Source organism: Indicator indicator, chromosome 7 (assembly GCF_027791375.1).
Source record: "Indicator indicator isolate 239-I01 chromosome 7, UM_Iind_1.1, whole genome shotgun sequence".
Lineage (NCBI taxonomy): Eukaryota > Metazoa > Chordata > Aves > Piciformes > Indicatoridae > Indicator > Indicator indicator.
The window spans coordinates 22,145,606-22,164,674 of NC_072016.1; the positions used below are offsets into that span (position 1 = coordinate 22,145,606).

Genomic DNA, 19,069 nt, shown 5'->3' on the forward strand with positions numbered 1-19,069 from the left:
TGTAAAGTTATTTGCATATCTCTGAACATGTCCCCCAGCCCCAAATTATCTTGGCTTTCCTCCTGCCTTTTATACTGGGAAGATACAAATATTTTTACACAACTCTTAAGGCTGCTCATAGTATTAAGAAGCTTTGTTGAAGGGACATTTGTTTTCATATAAGATACAGCCAAAGACACTAACAACTTTCATTACTTGAAGACCAAGTCTGTATCGTCAAGGGGCCTGTTACCCAGAGGACACATAGTAAAATGGAACTTCAGTCATATTTCTGTAACCCAGACAACCTCTTTCAAATAGTCCAAACCAAGGACTTGTATTTTCTGTTTCTCGTTGCTGAAATACTGTATCTGAAAAAGCACTCCCAACTCTATATTATAATGTATGGACAAACCTTCCATCACTCACATGGGTTTTCAGAACACACACCACGCAGAAAGTAACAAGCATGTTACTGTAGCCCTGCCTGAGGTCTGGTTTACAAACTTCATGACTCATGGAGCACAGTCACATATTTCACAGAATAAATTACACTCTGTTCCAGAAAAAACACACACCATGTATGCACTTCTCCCCCACCCCTCACCTCCACATGCACGTAAAGAAACATACTCCTTTTACAATGCTGATAAAACTCCAACTCCTCTGACACTGACCTGCATATATCCAGTTTCGGCTGTTTTTACAGCTGTGTCAACCAGACCTTCTCGACCAGCCATTGTATGGAAAAAAAATTCAGTGGGAGTCAATCCAGAATAGAAGCTGTTAGCAACAAACCCTTTTGCGGCTGGGAGCTACAGAGAAGAGCAGGGAAAAGCAAGGTACATTCAAGGTACATTCTAGATGCATGTTACAAAAAATGGATTGTATGTAATCTAAATTATTTCAGATTCTTAGCAAATACATACCCAAACACAGAACAACTGTTTCAGCTGCATTTAGCTTTGAAGTTCAATGTTTGTAATGTAGATCTGAACACAGACTTGAAAACTTTCGCTTTGCCCTTCCAAACTAATCTAACAGACTTTTTTGATCCTCCTGCAAGCCTTGGCATGCTTCTAGCCATTCCTTGCAAACACTACACCAACTTCTAACATTTCAGCCTTCCTTAAAGTGGCAGAAATTGAAAGGGTGATAAGAACGTTCATTTTGCAATAGCATAACAAAGGTATTTGCAGTGGTGAAGACTAAAGAAACCAGAAAAAATACCAATGGATGCATACAAAATTAGTTATTTTTAACGGTTTGCTCTCACCTCTGAAAAAGCTCTTGCCAAAAGAACTTTATGCAGACACTCCTTTAAGTCAAATAAACAGAACTGCCTCTATGATCACATAGAATAACATATAGCCTACAAAGAGGTTCATCTTAGATTACATTCTGCTGTTATTTAACTAAATCAGTACAAAATGTAGTTAAAATTTACATCTTCCTTTCTGGCCTAACCTATGAAGTATTTTTAATTCTTTAACTTATTCAGAACAGAAGATTTTACATTACATAACTCAGAAATTGACATTTAGTGACAAATGCAAGTGCCATGGCTACCATCTGACACTTGAGCTAATACATTAACAAGATTGATGGCTGGTGCCTAGAATCTTCTCTTCCCATCATTACATTTCAGATCACAGTTAAAAAAAATTAACTAATCTCACTGAATTAATCACATTAACAAGTGATTGATACTCCTAATTGCTTCATGTAGAACAAAATTCACACACAGAATGTTCAGAGTAACCCATGATGTCTGCCTATTGTAGTGGAAAAAAAAAAAATCCAACACACAGGCTCAAGAATGGTTTTATCTGGCATGTTTCAGCTCTCTGAACACACATCCAGCAGTTCTCCTGAAGAGTCTTAGTGCAGTGAAACTGAATGCAAGAGAAACTAACAAATAATTTATAAAACATTTAAGAGAACCAAAAACGTAGCATCAGACCTACTTCAATTTCACTAAATGAGAAAAGGCTGAACGCAGCTTAGAAGTAAAATCCAAGCTAAGCAGACATCCTGTGACAATTCACAATGTTACCCAAATGACATTCAGAAGTGAGTTCTTTACAGTAAATTTCTTTGCAGTATTGTAAATATATAGATTACCTTGGAATGCTTCTCAAAGTGAGGCAAGGATCTGTTCTCAAATCCATCAGGAACTCGGGACCCACTGATAGCCTGCTGACCTACACAAGCAATCATCTGGGATATATTAATAAAAGAGCCTGAAAAGAAAAAAAAACAAACAAAAAATTGTCACTCGCAAATGTGGAATATCCTCTGATGAGCTGGCTTCACTTCTATGAAGATGTATTATTTGGCTTTGTAATTTGTCAAAATTACATTTAGAACTTCAACAGTTAAAGCTTTTCTGTTACTTCTCCTGTAAATTTCAGCATTTATGCAGAGTGACAACTAAATTAGTCTATGATACAGCTAAAACTGGTCTTTAAATTTCTATTTTGGTCATAAAGAGTCATGACACCACTATTTGACTAGTCCTTATATCACCTTTTGTATTATGGATTGTGTTTTATACAATTGCTTCACAATTTCTTCAATAAATGTATTTTAACCATATTTCTAATGAAGGGTTCAGCGTCTATGAATGTTCCTAAAAGAAATTAAGTCTCAGAGAATTAAATTGTTAACTCAGAAATTTTATTTGCTAAACATGTTTGCAAACAGTACCTTCCCCCCCAAAATTACGCACTTAAGATTTCAGTATTTCTTTAGGAGAACAGCATGTCATGCCAAGGCTTTCCACACTTCATTAGAGACAGGTAAAGACAGTTAAATGATTACTTCAGATTCTCAAAGGATAAGAATTTAAATATAACCCAAGTACTTACTATACTGATGATTTTTCAGAAACAAAGCAGTGAAGATGACTTAAATATACTCGTTTCAATTCTGAATTTATCATTTGCAGTTGATTTTTGTATGTGATACTTTTTACTGATGAATGAATAAAAGTTTTAAGAACAGCTGAAGTTCCAAAAGAATGTTTTTTCAATTTGTACTAAAAATGTAAAGACAAAAAAACTGGCATATCACATTATGTAATTAACTATATTTCTAATTAACTATATATCTAATTAACTATGTATCTAATTAACTATCTAATTAACTATACCCAACCCATACTTACTGAGAAGAGTCACAACTAAGTGAACATATAAAAATAAGCGATAGAAGAGTAATTTTGAGAACAGTGGTGGAGCAAGCTTTCTACTTCAAAGCTTAGCTGTCCCTACCTTTAGAACCACAAAGAGCCATGATAAGGGGACTGTTGCTCTTGTCCAGTTCTCTGAGACAGGCACTGCCAGCGTGATCTCTGATAACAGAGAGTTCTTTAAGGATTAAGGCCTGAAATCCAAGATTTCAGAGATTCATCACTCATTAAAAACACAATGCACAAACAGTACTCTATCACTTCAGCAGCCAAAAGGAATTTAAAATATCATAATGAGAAAGAAACCAAGACATGGCTTTGGGCAAACCTAACTTTAACCTCGCACAAAAAGTTGGCTGCACAAGAAGTCTTTGTTGTAGTAAGACAAGGGGAACAAAGGACATGATAACCTCTTTTGTGAGCAGCCAGACTGTCACTTCAAACTGGAGAACTATGCCAATAGTTCACCATAAGGTGGGATTATCTGGTTGGTTCTTGTTGGATTTTTTTTTCTTTCTACTTATGTTAAAGGTAAAAACTAGATATTGACCAGCCAAGAAGACAAATGAAACCACTGAAGAAAATGAAAAGAATATTCTTCAGCTGGCTTCATTAGGTCTCTAATAAGCTTTTGGGCAACACTCACTACTCTTCATGGCAACTCCTACACGAAAAAGGTTTTTTACCCAGCATAACTGAAGTCTACTTAACATTTTTCCTCCAATAAAGCAAACACTTGCATATGAACTGATCTAAAGGAATGCTTCGCTTCTTGCATTAAGTTCTTCACCGTTATCGTTATTTATTAACTAAGCAAATACTGATAAATATAATTAATCTCATTTACCTACATAATTTTATTCTTTGATATATGTCACCCCAATACATTCAGCCTGGAGGAAGGGAGAATCTCAGTTTAGTATATAGCTAACGTTTTAAGATGCATACGAATAGCTAGATGTTAAGCCTAAATACTCAGTTCAAATTATGTACCTATGGACCCCATTTATTCTACCTGCTCATATTTTTAGGTTTCAGAAGACAACTTTGAACTTCACAATTTACTTGAATATACTCCAAACATATACTGATATAAATTAAAAATTTTACCTCTAATGTCTCCTCTGCAGTACAACCAGGCTGCTGCTGTAGCTTGCCAGTGTTCAGAGCTTCTATATACTCATCACATTTCTTATAGCCAGCGTTCAGGAGCTCATACTTAGCTTTTAGCAGACCCTGCCCAGGGGTTACATCACCAATTCCAATTGAAAACCCACGATTAGCTATTATTAAAAAAATAAATAAAAAACATATGGATAGCTCAATCTCATACACGTAAAACAAATTAAACCTAGGAAATGTTTTGGAAACTTTGTTATTTTCTCTTATTATGTGATTATCATAAGCACAATCAGCCGTTTCACCACTTATGTCAGCTCACAACTAGTTGGTTTTTGTGTGTTGGTTTTTTTTTTTTGTTTGTTTTTAAGCACAGTCCATATTTGAAGCAAAAATCTTTAAGGAAGTGGACTTACAAAGATAGACAGGAGCAAGCCTGGCTAGTCGTGACATGGCATCTGCAGCTTCTACCTGTCCCCAGTCTCTCAGCAAGATGTAGAAGATATTGTTCTTGGATCCTGAACCTAAGGTTCCTTTGTCCATGCTGCCACTCATTAACTCACTGTTTTGAATTGTGACATCTAGAAATAAAAAGGCAAAAAAAATGAATTGGTTTTCTAAAACATTACCTAAACTCCAGTAATCTGTTATGGACTACATTTTCAACTAAGAGCTTTGTTCATGAAAAGATCAAAACCCAAATATATATTTACTGTATCTGTGTAAGTGCACGAGTAAGTATGTAAGCGGAACAGCTTATGACCTGACCGTAACAACTTAAGCTAAAACTTATTTCCCTTCCTCCTTTGAAAGTGAACTGCATCCAATTCAATACTTGTGAGGAACATTGTGAATAATTCTTTTTGTTAAAAAAATTAAAATAAACTCAAAAATAAACTCAGCTTTATCCATCAGAATAAAGTCTTCAATCAATCTCATGTGCTGGACTCAGATGACTTTTAATTACAAGTAACATTACCATGACATCCATCTTGTCTGGAGGCCTGTACAGACTACCTCTTTTAGATTACTTCCTTTTTCTTTATCAGGAATCTTCAATTTCAAGCACTGAATCTTCTTTATTAGTTATCGCCTTTACCCAATTTAAAAGTATCTTCTGCACATGGACATTAGGTTTATTTTCTAAGAGACCAGTACAATATATGCTCATCCTCAACTGCACTATGCATGTTTCAAAGAACTGGCTTACATAGATGGATCAAATTTAAGTGGATCTCAATCTTTTTGACCCAGAAGTCACTGTTCTGTTACTTATTATATACAATCAAAATACAATACCAGGATTTCTTGAGACTACGAAGAATTTGCAGAGAACTTTCTGGAAAAAATTACTATTGCTTCAGAAATTAAGTTTCTTCAGAAAACTAAACAGAGCCACCAATGAAATTCAAAAGTTTTTTGCAACACCTGCTACTACTGAACTCCTATGTGCCTATGTTCATACTAGTGGACAGGATTGCTTTATTGCCTTTCACCCCACATTCCTTACAAGCTGAAAACTATTATGCTGTCATGTTTATGACCAACTTCACAACTACAAAGTGGTCCCGTGTTCTAAAGAAACTCATGAGCCTATTGTAGCGTAGATTTGAGTCCTAACTGGCAAATTCTCACATCAACATTGTTACAGAATTACTGTATGTCAGTGGCTCCTCCTAGGTTCCTTAACTCACACTTCTGAGTGGCAAGGAACTGAGCTCATCCTTCCTGCTCAGGACATCGTCCAGTTGCTACCACATGAATGTTAAACAAGCAAAACCTTATCTCCTACAACCTAAACAAGCAAAACCTTGCTTATCTCCTACAACCTCTGAACACTAACTCTACCTAACTGGTAGAATACAAATGGCTGGATATTCTAGGGATTCCTGTCTTCCCTACATACCCTAACTCCTTTCACTGTTTAACTTCAAGTCCCTCTATCAGCACCCCCACTTAAGACAGTGAATTTTTTCATTTGCCCTGTGCACAAGCATTTCCCAAGCTTCTTCCATTTTTACCTTTCTCACCTTCAAATAGTACCACAACAAGCCTAAAATCATACGCAAGGATTTTTTTTTTTTTTTACAAGAAAATATGGAAGTCTTTGCTTTGGTATTCAACATGAATTCCACTTTTGAGCAAAATAGCGTAATTTGTTTTTCGTTTCAAGAACACTTAAGTGAAGTACTGCTTTAATTTATACAGTGAGCTTAGCAGCAACAAAGTCAATAAAAATAGCTACAATTTCTTTGAAGACTTCCAAAACACAGCTTTAGAAGTGTCACTCACAAGAGTCATTGTAACACAGGTCTTCTCCTTTGCCACAATACTGCTTGCCCTTGGTTCGTAGATTTGCTTTCACAGGACAGTTATCACTGGGTTTGAGAATGAGGCTGAAAACCTGTTTTCCTGTCCAGAGTGTTACAGGCTTAGAGAAAGAAATGGACAAAAAGTTAGAACTACAGAGCCTATGCTGCAACTACAACAAAACAGCAAGCAAGAATTGATTGTAAAATTAAATTCTATAGAGCATCTTCCTATACTGAACTCTACTCTTAAAAGCGCATATCAGCATTCCTTTTAATAGGTAAATATTATGCACTCTTACAGATCAAAAACCACTGACTGCTGAATGGTTATCCTTTGCAAAGAGTATGTGCATGCATTTAGAGAAATATGCTCCTCCTCTATTGCTTCCTCTTACTGTCCTGTTCCCCTTTCTGATAAGAGTGGGGGAAAAAAAAAAAGATGCTGCTGCTGTCATTTCATTTCTCAGATTGGAACATTTATAATTCCTTCTTTATCTAATACCTTTGGTTTAAATTTTTAGCAGCTTAAAGATTCATGCAATCATGTACTCCTCTCAGCTGTAGTTAAATGTAAGTAACTGTCACAGCTAGTGCTAGAATTATTAATTTGGAGTGACAGAAACAGTAGAAGAATAACTGCTCTTGGCTATTAGCAAAAGTTATAAAAATCACATTAGATATTGCCCATAAATGCTCTGACCTTGCTTTGAATTAGTTTTATTCACTAGTATTTTGATTTCACTCCCTGAATTTCCCTAATATTTCAGTTATTATTTTGAAATGAAATAGAGTATTTAAAAAACTGTATATCAATACGTAACAGCAAAACAGTATTTAACAAATCTGAAAACATACCACAATGTCTCCAAACAATGTTGATTGCCTTGAATACAAAATTCATCAGACACCCTTAAATGTCTGTGAATAAAGGCTTAACAGACCACAATCTAATCAATTATACTATAGCTCTCCTCAAGTTTGTGGCAAATAGACAAATATTCTGCCCTTCATAGTACATATTTTGTGTACATGATGTAACAAAGAAAACGACGACAACAGAACACTCGAATCTTTAATAGACTGCAAGGTTAACAACTAAAACTATTTCCCAGGTTTAGTATCTCCACTGAAACCTAAAACCGTTCAGCATTTCTGGAAATAACGTGAGGGCACCCAAGCAATAGCATAGTTTCTCTGCTTAGCCCCCTATCAGCCTGCACAGCTAGTAACAGGGTGGTCGCTAAGAAGGATCTATCTTCTACTGACCACTAAGAGACAAAGTAGTTTGTCACACAGTAGCAGAGTAGCCACAAAGCTATGTTGGAACCCTACAGGAACCCTTGCACCTGGACTACACCAGATGAACTCTGTGCAGCATCACAAACTATCAAACAGGTTCTGCATAGCTCAGATGCTGAATTCTGATCCTTGCGCTTCACAGTATACAAATACAACATCTCATACAAAACTGATGTCAGAAAAAACAAGAACTGTCTCTGCCAAACACATCATTGGGTCAAGAACGCAACAGTGGAAGTCTTAATAATATTAAAAAATAATTTGACACACCTTCAGAATTGCTGGAGGTGGAAGACGAACTTTAATCTTTTCATCCTTGCCAACCAGGATAGAAGCAATAATTTGACAGGCTTTAGCACGATCAAAAAACGTATCTTTTAACGTGAGAAGATAGGCACCTAGAATGTAAAAAAATTGTGACACATCAAAATGAGAAAATTTTAAATCTATTGCATATTCAGCATCAATGATTTATTTCTAATACTAGTTAGCTACTTACTATGCAATATGACTGTCATTTAGACAGCTTCAATTATAAATCCTTTCCAGAATTTTAACTGCTCAACACTCAAGTTTCTAAAAATTACAACCAGTACACTTCTATAATCTACTCTCTCTCGCAAACTCTGTCCCACAGGTATAAATAATGGCTTGGCACTACTTTGTACACTTACTTTCTTATATTTATTGGGCAATTGCCAAAGAATTAAGGAAACTTGAAGATACTTACTGTAGATTGTAACTGGTTTTGGATTAATGAGTTTAACTCCTTTACCATAATCATAAGCAGTTTACATTGCCTACATAACACATACAAAGGTCTCAAGCATTCATTTTCTCAATCACAGAAACACTGCAAAAGGTAATAATAATAATAACTGCAGATACAAAGGCAGAAAGCATCAGCAGAGCTTCTGAAGACATTGTTATATTTCAGACTTAGTGGTCTTACTTTCATAGCACTTTGACATGTGAAAGGAGACATTTTTTCATTAATACAGAAAAATTCTGGAAAAGAGGGAAGTGATTCTGAAGAAACAACTGTTAAATCACACAGTTCTAAAATAACTTTAGATGCACGCACCTGTGAGGAAATCTTGAATAGCAGCGATAAGAGGTTCTCCATTTCTTGGTGTTACCAAATTTGCTTTTGTCTATATGATACAAGAAACAAAAAAGTTACACATTGAAGAGACTGATACTGCATTTTTTTCAGAAGGAAACTTCCCATTTAAGACAGTTACTTTTGCAAAAGTGGGAGAAGCTTACTCTAAATTGAAGTACAGCTGTCTTCAGAAAAATTAAAAAAAAAAAAATGGATATTTCAGTTCACTACAGTCCATGCAAATTTGAGTACAGTTATTGGAAATTACACATTCTGTTTCCAAAGCACAAGCTGCAATCCACTTGATGTGTTTGGTAGATTACTGTTCAAACAGGACAAGGAAGGGAAGACAAGCTAGCTTTGAGAACCTGTGATGGGACAAAGGCTTATATGCCCACTACAGGGAGCTACTTTCCCTACTGATACGTCATAAAGCTAGCCACTTCCCCTAGCCCTGTTTTCTGGTGTCTTATTCATACTACTGCTTCAGTTACTCACACCCAGCCCACTGCCCCCTTTCCAGGGTTGCAATGCAGCACAGCCATAAATACAGCAGTTGTAAATCATGATTTTGATAGTGGAGAGTATACATATATATTATACATATTACATGGTTCAAACCGCTATAGGGGCCTATAAGATGGGGACAATCTTTTCAGCAGGGCCTTTTGTGATGGGACAAGAGGTAATTGAACTAAAAGAGGGGAGATTTATATTAGATACAAGGAAAAATGTTTTTACAATGAGGGTGGTGAACCATCAGAGAAGTGTTTGAAGCCCCATCCCCAGAAACACGCTGGACGGGGCACTGAGCAACATGATCTAATTAAAGATGCCTCCGTTCACTGTTAAGGGGTTGGACTAGGCATCCTTTAAAGGTCCCCTGCAACCCCAATTATTCTATTATGCTATGATATCCAAAGCAGCTGTGGCATTTAGTCACCCTGATGGAGCAAAGTACTAGAAAATCCTCAAAGTCAGGCTCCTAACTACTTCCACACCACAGATCAATGCCTGGAACCACTGGATCGCTTTTTATTTACCCTTTCTTCTCCCTCTTTTCTGTGCCCTAAGAGCCTACTGTCTCCTGCCTTCTCTAGTAAACTGCCATCTCCAATGCAAGAACAACATTGCTCCCTCATTTCCAGTTGGTCTGTCTGTCTGCAGCTGCTGGGGTGTTAGACTAGGAAACGAAGTAGGTATCTGTTTGGCGACAGAACCACCTATTTTGGTAGCAATCACCAAAAAAAGTCAGGCAGAAACATATTAATGACATTTACTTACTGAAAACAACTGAGTTTTCCAGGGATCCTAAATATAAGTCTACTAGATTACCATTTTGCAACAATACTAATTTATTCTAAATTCCCTTTTGCAGAGTTTTTGGGCAGTTTCACAGTTGTACATTACTTATACCCAGGAACCTTGATAAGAGTTCAGATTTCACACGCAAGTTAAATACAGAGCTCAGCCCATCTGAGGTTCCAACCTCATCTACCTACCCCCATCAACACGAGTGCTTCTGCTTTTGCTTCTTCTGTCTGAGGAAGGTGAAGGTTCATCTCATCTCCATCAAAGTCTGCATTGTATGGTGTACAGACACATTCATTAAATCTGAATGTTCTATGAGGCTTTACTCTTGCCTGGGGAAAAACAAACAAAACCAACTGATGCTCATGCAGTCGAGCATATTCAGGGATGCACTACCTGTAATTTAGGATGAGTGTGCACTTACAATGTGAGCCATGATGCTCAGCTTATGAAGAGAGGGTTGTCGGTTGAACAAGACTATGTCACCATCTATAAGATGTCGCTCCACAATGTCACCAAATTTCAGCTCCTGGGCCATCTTTTCTCGGTTTCCATATTTCAAGAACCTTAAGAGTAACAGATAACAATGGACTCAGAAGAAATAAAGTGAGAAAAACGTAAACACAACTGAAAATTAGTTACGCTTTTAAATGTAAGTTCTTCCACTAAATCTTTAAGTATTTGTTCTACAATAACTGTAAGACAAAACTGCTGTGGATTGCATCATTAAACATCAGCCCCACTACTATTTTAAATAATGAATGTGGATGTGACATTAATCTATAGTTATTAGTCAACATGTAAGAAAGAAGTCTATTTATAAAAATAAAGAATTTGTGTCAATTGTATCATGGAGTATAGGGAGTTTCACTCATATACTATCACTTCTAACTACCCATAAACTGACTGAAGATTAACTTTCCCAGTAAACATACCCAAAAACCGCTTCTTTTCATTCATTGCTGCACTACTTCCTCTACTTCAAACAAGAAAGACTCAGTCATTAAAAAACCCCAAACAATAAAACTATAATTGCAGTTCACTATCATTAGTATGTGCACTTGAGCTTAAACTTCATAGATCATCTAAAAAGAAATTGCACACTACGGCTGAGAAGATACTGACAACTTTTTTGTTACTGTCCTTTGTGAAAAATTACAAAAATAAATTAGTTTTGTAGATAAAACTGTTTTCACATGGAAGTAAGAATAAGTTGACAGGGATAAATAAAAAGTGAATCATTACAGATAAGCACGATACCTTTTCATCTGTGTGTGCCTTTGCTGTATGAAGTTAGCTCCAGGATGAACATCCGGACCATTACGAACAAGTTTCCTCATAAAATTAATATTTGCTTTGTTCACCTGTTGCATAAAGAGTTCAGTCAGTAACAAATGAAACATGTTTCAGGACCTCTTGTTCTTGCTAACAGCTTTTGTGTTTTCACGTTATGCTCAACTGACAATCCCCCTGAGCCTCCAACTGCTGAAGAGAACAGGCAGGAATGAAGAGAGGAGGAAAACGTAAGCTAATCTTATAGCAGAGTATTTGAGTGAAATTGAATTAAAAATCTGGGATGCAAATTCAGAAACAAAAATACCAAGCCACTCCTCACACAGTTACACCAACAAATATATGAAGCTATCCACGAGTTCAAAAAACACCTACTGTCTTGACATGGTGCTCCTTACACCATTTGCCTACACAGTACTTGCATGTATCCAATGCTACAGACTTCATTTACCAGCAGCAACAGAACTGGCAAAGTGTCACTGAATGACATCTAAAACATACAGCATGACACTAACTGTCTTGTATGGAAAGGCTAAAAAGAAGACAACACTGAGGTCATGTTAAAAGAAAAAAAAAAAAGAAAAAGAAAGGCATAGGAAAAGTTTTGGTTCTACACTACTTACCTTTTCAGGAAAGGTTAGTATTTTAGCAACATGAACAGGCACTGCTACTTCATCTATTCTTAAGTTAGGATCAGGTGAAATGACTGTTCTGCCAGAGAAATCCACTCGCTTTCCAGAGAGATTGCCTCTAAATCGACCTAACAAAATTAAGTAAGTGAAAACATTTAAATAATACTGTTATCAAAAAATTATCTACTAAGACAGCACATTAGAATGTCTTCAACATACACCACTGAAGCACAAACCAATAGTAGTGGAGAGATGCTTTGGAATAGCAACTGTATGCGACTTAATTAAAAAAAAAAAAAATTATTTTCTAGACAAACCTTGCTTTCCCTTAAGTCTCTGAACGAAACCTCTGGTCCATTTTTTAGGTGCCATGTTCAGAGGAATTCCCGAGAGCTCACTATTAATGTATAAAGCACACTGCAGTTGAAGAAAGTCCCAGTCTTCCATGATCATCTGTGTTTTCGCTCCTGATATCCTATGCTAAATCAAAATAATCATCCAGTTCAGAAAACAGTGTATTAAAAAAAAATATATAAATATAAGGCACATTATACTAGCAAAGAATTTTTCTGATACAAGTACAACTTTTGATTTGAAAATAATGTTAAAAGACCTTCATGCAATGGAATAAAAAGGCAAGACAACTTCATAACAAGATGCACATTACCAGACTACATAGCCATTCATGACCCAGAACCCAGTAAAAAAAAGTCTTTTGACTAGCACTGGCTTTGGACAAATGCTCAAAAACCTAAGCATTAAGTCAAATTTTATTTTTCCCAAGCCACTAATGTTAAGCCAATATAAATTCACAGACAGAAAAATCACCAGTAATAATAGTTTTTCTATTACAGGAAAACTTTGTGCTCACTTGATCTTGTTTGCACAGCAAAAGCCTACTTTTGAAAAGTCTGAAAGGCATTAGCCTGCTATAACTCTTCTAAACAAATGATACATTTTGAATTTTACTTCTAGTCTGGATTTGATGAGCATGCTAACTGAAACCTGTTTTCTTAAGAACGGATGATGGAATAAAGGAAAGACAATGATACAGTAAAAAAAGAGGAAAGTCTATAAGACTATAAGAATAAAAAGCAACTAATAGATAGAACATTTTTTGTTGTGACCCCTCAAAAAGTCTCAGTCATGGGAGGGTAGAAGGTGGGAAGAGAGAGAAATAGAGGAAAAAGGAGAGAAAAAAATAAAACAAAAGCACAAAAACCCCACAAACACAAAAACACACGAAGGAAGAGCTGAGTTTATAGATCAGAACTCAAATGAAAAAACATTTCCTATGATCCACCAGCAGATCTTTAGCAGGTCCTGTACTGCAAGCAGCCAGTCAATCACTTACACTTCATAGATTTGTAGAATGATTTAGGTTGGAAGCAACCTTGAAGATCATCTAGTTCCAAACCCTTGCCATGGGCAGGGACACCTTCCACTAGACCAGGTTGCTCAAGGCCTCATCCAATTGGGCCTCGAACACCTCCAGGGAGGGGGCATTCATGACTGCCCTGGGCAACCTGTTCCACTGTCTCACCACCATCACTGTGAAGAATTTCTTGCTAATATCTAGTCTAAATCTACCCTCCTCAAGCTTAAAGCTGTTCCCTTTCATTCTGTCACTACAAGCCCTTGTAAAAAGTCCCTTCATGACTTTCTTGTAGTCCCCTTCCAGGTACTGGAACACCACTGCAAGGTCTCTCTTTCTCTAAATGAAATGCCGAAAGAGATGGCAGTACATAGAGATTGTAAGCAGTAAGACAAGTAAAATCTTTTGCCATGCTCAATTCTAACCAAATCTTTTGGAAGGCAAAGGTCTCTGAGAGCCTAAAGGATGACTCACCTTTTTAATAACATCATTGAGGAAAATTATCTCTGTCAGTTTCATTGTCAAGTCATCTTCATTGGTGCCAGACTTCAAGTCACTCACGACAGAGGGCCTGATGCACAGTGGAGGCACTAAAAGTCGTGTGAGGATCAAATCTGAAGGTTTACCTGCTTCTGGGTTCATTAGAAGCAGAGGGATGTCTTCTGCTGGGATTCTTTTAAAGAGGTTCAATACTACCAAAGGATTCAAGTTTTCCTACAAAATCCATTGGAGAATGAAAAGAATGAGCCATCATACAATCCTCTCGTTTAATGTTTGTTACAAAAGGGGGTATTTTAAAAAGACAAAGAATCACAGAATCATAACATCAGTCAGGGTTGAAAGGGACCACAAGGATCATCTAGTTCCAACCCCCTGGCCATGGGCAGGGACACCTCACACTAGATCAGGCTGGCCAGAGCCTCATCCAGCCTGGCCTTAAACACCTCCAGGGATGGGGCCTCAACCACCTCCCTGGGCAACCCATTCCAGGCTCTCACCACTCTCATGGGGAAGAACTTCTTCCTCATGTCCAGTCTGAATCTCCCCACTTCCAGCTTTATTCTATCTCCCCTAGTCCTATCACTACCTGAAGAACTTCCCATGCAAACAAAACTATGTTTTAATCTATTTATTCTGAACCAATGCTTTTGGAGTCTCAGATGCAAACCTGTTATATTCTGTCCTTCCTTTTTACCTCATCATGTCACTCTCTTCTCTAAACAATTATCCAAGAGTATTTCAAAGCTATTTGCCAAAGAGACTCAATAAACCTCTTAGAACTTACAGTTCATTGTATTCTTTTAATTAGTAGAAACTCACACAAATCACAGTATTTTCTAGACTATTTTTCAAAACTTCACAGTACAGTACTCTTCTAACAAAATTCAGATATTCACTACTTTTTGTCCAAATATGTACCCTAGTATCTTTCCAGCTTGCAAAGACCAGAAGGAAACTGAAGTGCACACAATGCAAAGCTGAACAAAACGAAAAGGTCAGATAACTAAGTCTTCTCTGTCATTTTCAACATGAGGTTCTTCTGAAGAAATTTTTTTTCTGTGTATTTTAATCATTTTCATTTTACAGTAAATCTACATGTACATGCAGAGTTTATGTGGGCCTATATTTCTTTGTTTTCTAGCTTATGGAATGTACAATACACCAAGAACATTGCCTTTCTTTTCCCACAGAAAGCTACGTATCAGAACATACCAATATATTAAGCTTCTCATTTTAGAAGAATTAGCATTATTGAAATAACTACAAGCATTCTTCAAGTGTCTGTTGGTATATAAAACCACTGCAAGGTTTAAGATGCTACATTAAAACCTTTGAGTTTTATTTCATGCAGAAAAAAGTTTAAGTCATAATTAAATTCACCTGAGCTCTTCCCAGTAAGGGTTCTACTTCTTTGTTGTGTTCTATGGCTGTTTCAAAGGACTGGAGAAAAGTAGACACTACTGGATCCACAACTTTCTTATTGGTCTTGTACTTTTCATGTATTATTTTCAACAAACCACACTTCTTCACAGTTCCTGCAAGCAAATAAACACAGGTGTTTTTTTTCTTTTTATTTGGGTGTGTTTGTTTTTTAAAATGACTAAAAACATTGGGGGTAAGAAAAAAGACAAGACAAAAAAATCCCAAATCAAGTCATGTCTCCTTGTATGGCTGGCTTGGTGCACCTAGATCATGATGCAGCTTCTGAAGCTGAAAGCAGGTGGTTTAGCTCACACTAAAATGCAGCTCCACCTCAATCACAGCAGGTATTTCTTTTTTAAAGCAGACGTTTCCACACTAAAATGAAGACATTAGGATGTGCTATTTATGTATCATCCCCCTACCTTCTGAAGTAATTTTGGAAGTGAATTGTGAGAGAAAGTTTCATGTAATGCAGGTAACATTATTTATAAAACTTTCACAGACTAGTAGAAGTGCTTTCCAAACTCAATTATTTTTACTCAAATATGCTGACTGGCCATTTAATTTTGTAAATGCCTATTGTTTGTGCTCCCTTGTGTGGCACTCATTCCCCGTTTATTCAGGATGTTGATCATTACAACAAACAACCCACAATTTTAATGCGTCAAAACCATAAAGTTCTAAGCTATGAATTAACTATTCACTGTGAATCTGTAACACTGCAATCTTTTCACAGCAGTATCATCTGATCAGTGTAAAGAAAGAAAAAAAGTACTTTGAAAAATAAATGTGAGAACTTTTAATTAAGACACTCTGCCCTGAAGAAGAAACTCCAGCATAACCTGACATGATCACAGCTCAAATATTGACAAACTGCAGTGCATACCCTCCTAAAAGATGACAAGTACATTTAGTCTTTACAAAGACAATACAATGATGAAAAGTGAAGTTCAATCAAAATTATAAAGCCTACAAATACTTCTATGTTAAGGTATTGATCACTGGCAATAGCTCCCAATATTTTAAAAAAACATATTAAACAGGGGATTTTTACCATTATTCTAGTATCAAATATTGGTTACAGCATGAAAATAGCACAGAAAACAAACTCGGCTGCTACAATGATGTCTGTATCCACATAAATGAGATGTTAACAAGCACGTGTCTGGCATAAAGAGTACAATTACCTATTTCTTAATGAAGGCCAGAGGGAATATCCATTAGCTGTGGAATGAACAAGTATGTTCAATATTTTGAGGTTACCACAGCTGTTAAGGTAAAAAACATCACATTAGACAACCTCACTAACCGTTAATGTCAGCACTCACCATTAAAGGCACCACAGTAAGGACAAGTGTTCTTCTTTCGGCACTTTTCAGATACTTTCTTTTTTAGCCCTCTCTTCTGAAGATATGTAAGGCCAGGTCGCTTTAAGTAATCAAAAAACTGTTTTTTTTCTTCCACTGACAGCATGATATGGCAACAGGTTTTGCAGATCATCTTTAATGTAAACGCATATAAGCACAGTTGTCAGACATTCGGAAATGTTGCATGTTCTACACTGAGTTTTTCAACAGAGTACAGTTTTTTGAATAAAAGAGTGTTGCCTTGGTTGAAAGGCAAATTCATACATGGCAATACATAGAAAAAGTACATGGCAAAAAGCAAAATACAGTCAATACGGCAAATCCTTATATAAGCTCTGCAGAATCTTAAAAATCCATATAAAGCAAACAGAACTTTTATTTAATGGGATTAAACTATTCAGTTCAAGATTATGTAAACAAGAAAATATGTACTTATTAAGACTGGCATTTAAATAAATTCATTTCACAAAACACAAAGCACAATTTCTAAAACAACCGTATTTTGGTCTTCTCAATTGCTCTTTCAAGCATCATCGTCCCTGATAATTTCCTTTTTCTAGACCAGAAAATGTCAACATTATAATATATATATTATGTAATATAATATAATAATGTCATCACTAATAGTTTTTACCTGTAAGATGCCTATCACAGCTTTGAAGTATCCAACATGAAAACATGGTAGCTCTAAGTCAATGTACCCATAATGTCCTAAACAATCAGCTAGATTTTTTCCACAGGTTTCACAGGGACGGTCTTTTTCACTGGTTCCCTTTGGGAGAAGGAGAACACAGACACAGAAAAAAAATTACAGCTGTAATCAACTGAATACATAGAAAATGCAACAGTTCTTGAGGTAGGTAGCCATCCTGACTGCAGAGCCACTCCTTTTTCCCAGCATTAAGAACATGTCAGCAGCATTACATTCACTCCAGTCCTTAAGAAAAACATCTTTCACACACAGCCCCTACTATTACCAGTGATGTTAACTCATACAGCTATTGCAACTGATTTACAGGCCACTCATCTGCAATATGACATTTTGTAGATGTCTCTGGGTTTCCCACAGACATCTTGGCAGAAAGAACTCATCACCTGCCACAAAAGAATGTTTTCCTGAACCACCTGAAAGCACAAACTAGCTGTCTCTGCCACTGACAGCCCATGCAATTTGAGAATAGACATGTTTACACGTATTTTGGATTAGCAGTAAATTTCAGTTAACTTAATTTTAACCACTTCATTATACAGAAAGAAAACCCCTGGTGCTCACCATGCGATGGTCAAGTACTCCATACTGTAGAGGAGAGTGATGGTTGTCCTGACTATACAAGTTTTTGCTGACCACTTGTATGTGTGCCTGTTGACGCATCTCCTCAGGAGATTTCATTCCAAAACAGATGTGGCTTCTAGAACGGAAATTTCACATGCATGTGTGTGCATATATATATTCAGAAACGCTTATATTCACAGGCATGCATACACATGCATTTAAAAGCAACGCAAAGGTGACTACGTTTATTCACGATGTACGGGAGCAGCTTCTTTTTGGACAACTGTAAAAAAAAGAGCTGCTTTGCAGTAAGTTAGTGGCTTATATCTGGGGGAATTATTGACGTTCTTGGGCAGCTTCACAGCTGCCCACACGTAGATGCGCACCCGTGAGCCTCTCCAGAAGTCCGAGCCAAGCCAAGCCAATGCCAGCCCGGCCTGGAAAACACAGCTCAGATTGGCACTTTTAAAAGTGGACTAGGCATAATACCGGCCCCCCTCCGCTGCCCTGCTCACGAAACTTCTTCCCGGCTCCTTTCATTGGTGTTATGCCCTACCCTGAGCCTTCAGCTACTCGCCATCACAGGTATGGGGTCTCGGCGCGGAGCGCCGCACAGCCCCTGCGGTGCGGCGGGCAGCGTGGCGGCCTCCCAGGAGCCCCCCACCACACGGGCTGCCCTACTCACATTTTTTTGGCCACATCCGTCTCCCTGAACTGCTCCTTCACCATGGTGGCAGCAGCAGCGACAGGCCGCCAGCGTCCGACCCAGCTGCACGCGGAGGCACCGAGCCACTACTGCACAGCGCAGTCTCCCTCTTCAGCGCCCCCTACTGGGGCAAAGCTGGGGTCCTCCCGTGCCGGTCTTGCCGACCCTGCTTTGAGGACCTC

The 19,069-nt window shown here is 37.3% G+C and overlaps 1 protein-coding gene across 1 annotated transcript in view; it reads right to left on the reverse strand.

Annotated features, from left to right (window-relative positions):
- The window catches only part of POLR3A (RNA polymerase III subunit A), a 35,030-nt gene extending 16,120 nt beyond the window's left edge, over positions 1–18,910 (reverse strand). The window contains exons 1-19 of the mRNA XM_054382156.1: positions 18,867–18,910; positions 18,182–18,317; positions 17,543–17,680; positions 16,870–17,041; positions 15,500–15,654; positions 14,093–14,332; positions 12,561–12,723; positions 12,235–12,371; positions 11,579–11,682; positions 10,743–10,884; positions 10,510–10,650; positions 8,987–9,056; positions 8,173–8,300; positions 6,584–6,722; positions 4,708–4,872; positions 4,283–4,455; positions 3,255–3,366; positions 2,104–2,222; positions 657–794 (exon numbers count right to left, since the gene is read on the reverse strand). Of these exons, the coding sequence (XP_054238131.1) occupies positions 657–794; positions 2,104–2,222; positions 3,255–3,366; positions 4,283–4,455; positions 4,708–4,872; positions 6,584–6,722; positions 8,173–8,300; positions 8,987–9,056; positions 10,510–10,650; positions 10,743–10,884; positions 11,579–11,682; positions 12,235–12,371; positions 12,561–12,723; positions 14,093–14,332; positions 15,500–15,654; positions 16,870–17,041; positions 17,543–17,680; positions 18,182–18,317; positions 18,867–18,910 (2,616 nt within the window). The remainder of the gene's footprint in view (positions 1–656; positions 795–2,103; positions 2,223–3,254; positions 3,367–4,282; positions 4,456–4,707; positions 4,873–6,583; positions 6,723–8,172; positions 8,301–8,986; positions 9,057–10,509; positions 10,651–10,742; positions 10,885–11,578; positions 11,683–12,234; positions 12,372–12,560; positions 12,724–14,092; positions 14,333–15,499; positions 15,655–16,869; positions 17,042–17,542; positions 17,681–18,181; positions 18,318–18,866) is intronic.
- Positions 18,911–19,069: the final 159 nt, after the last annotated feature.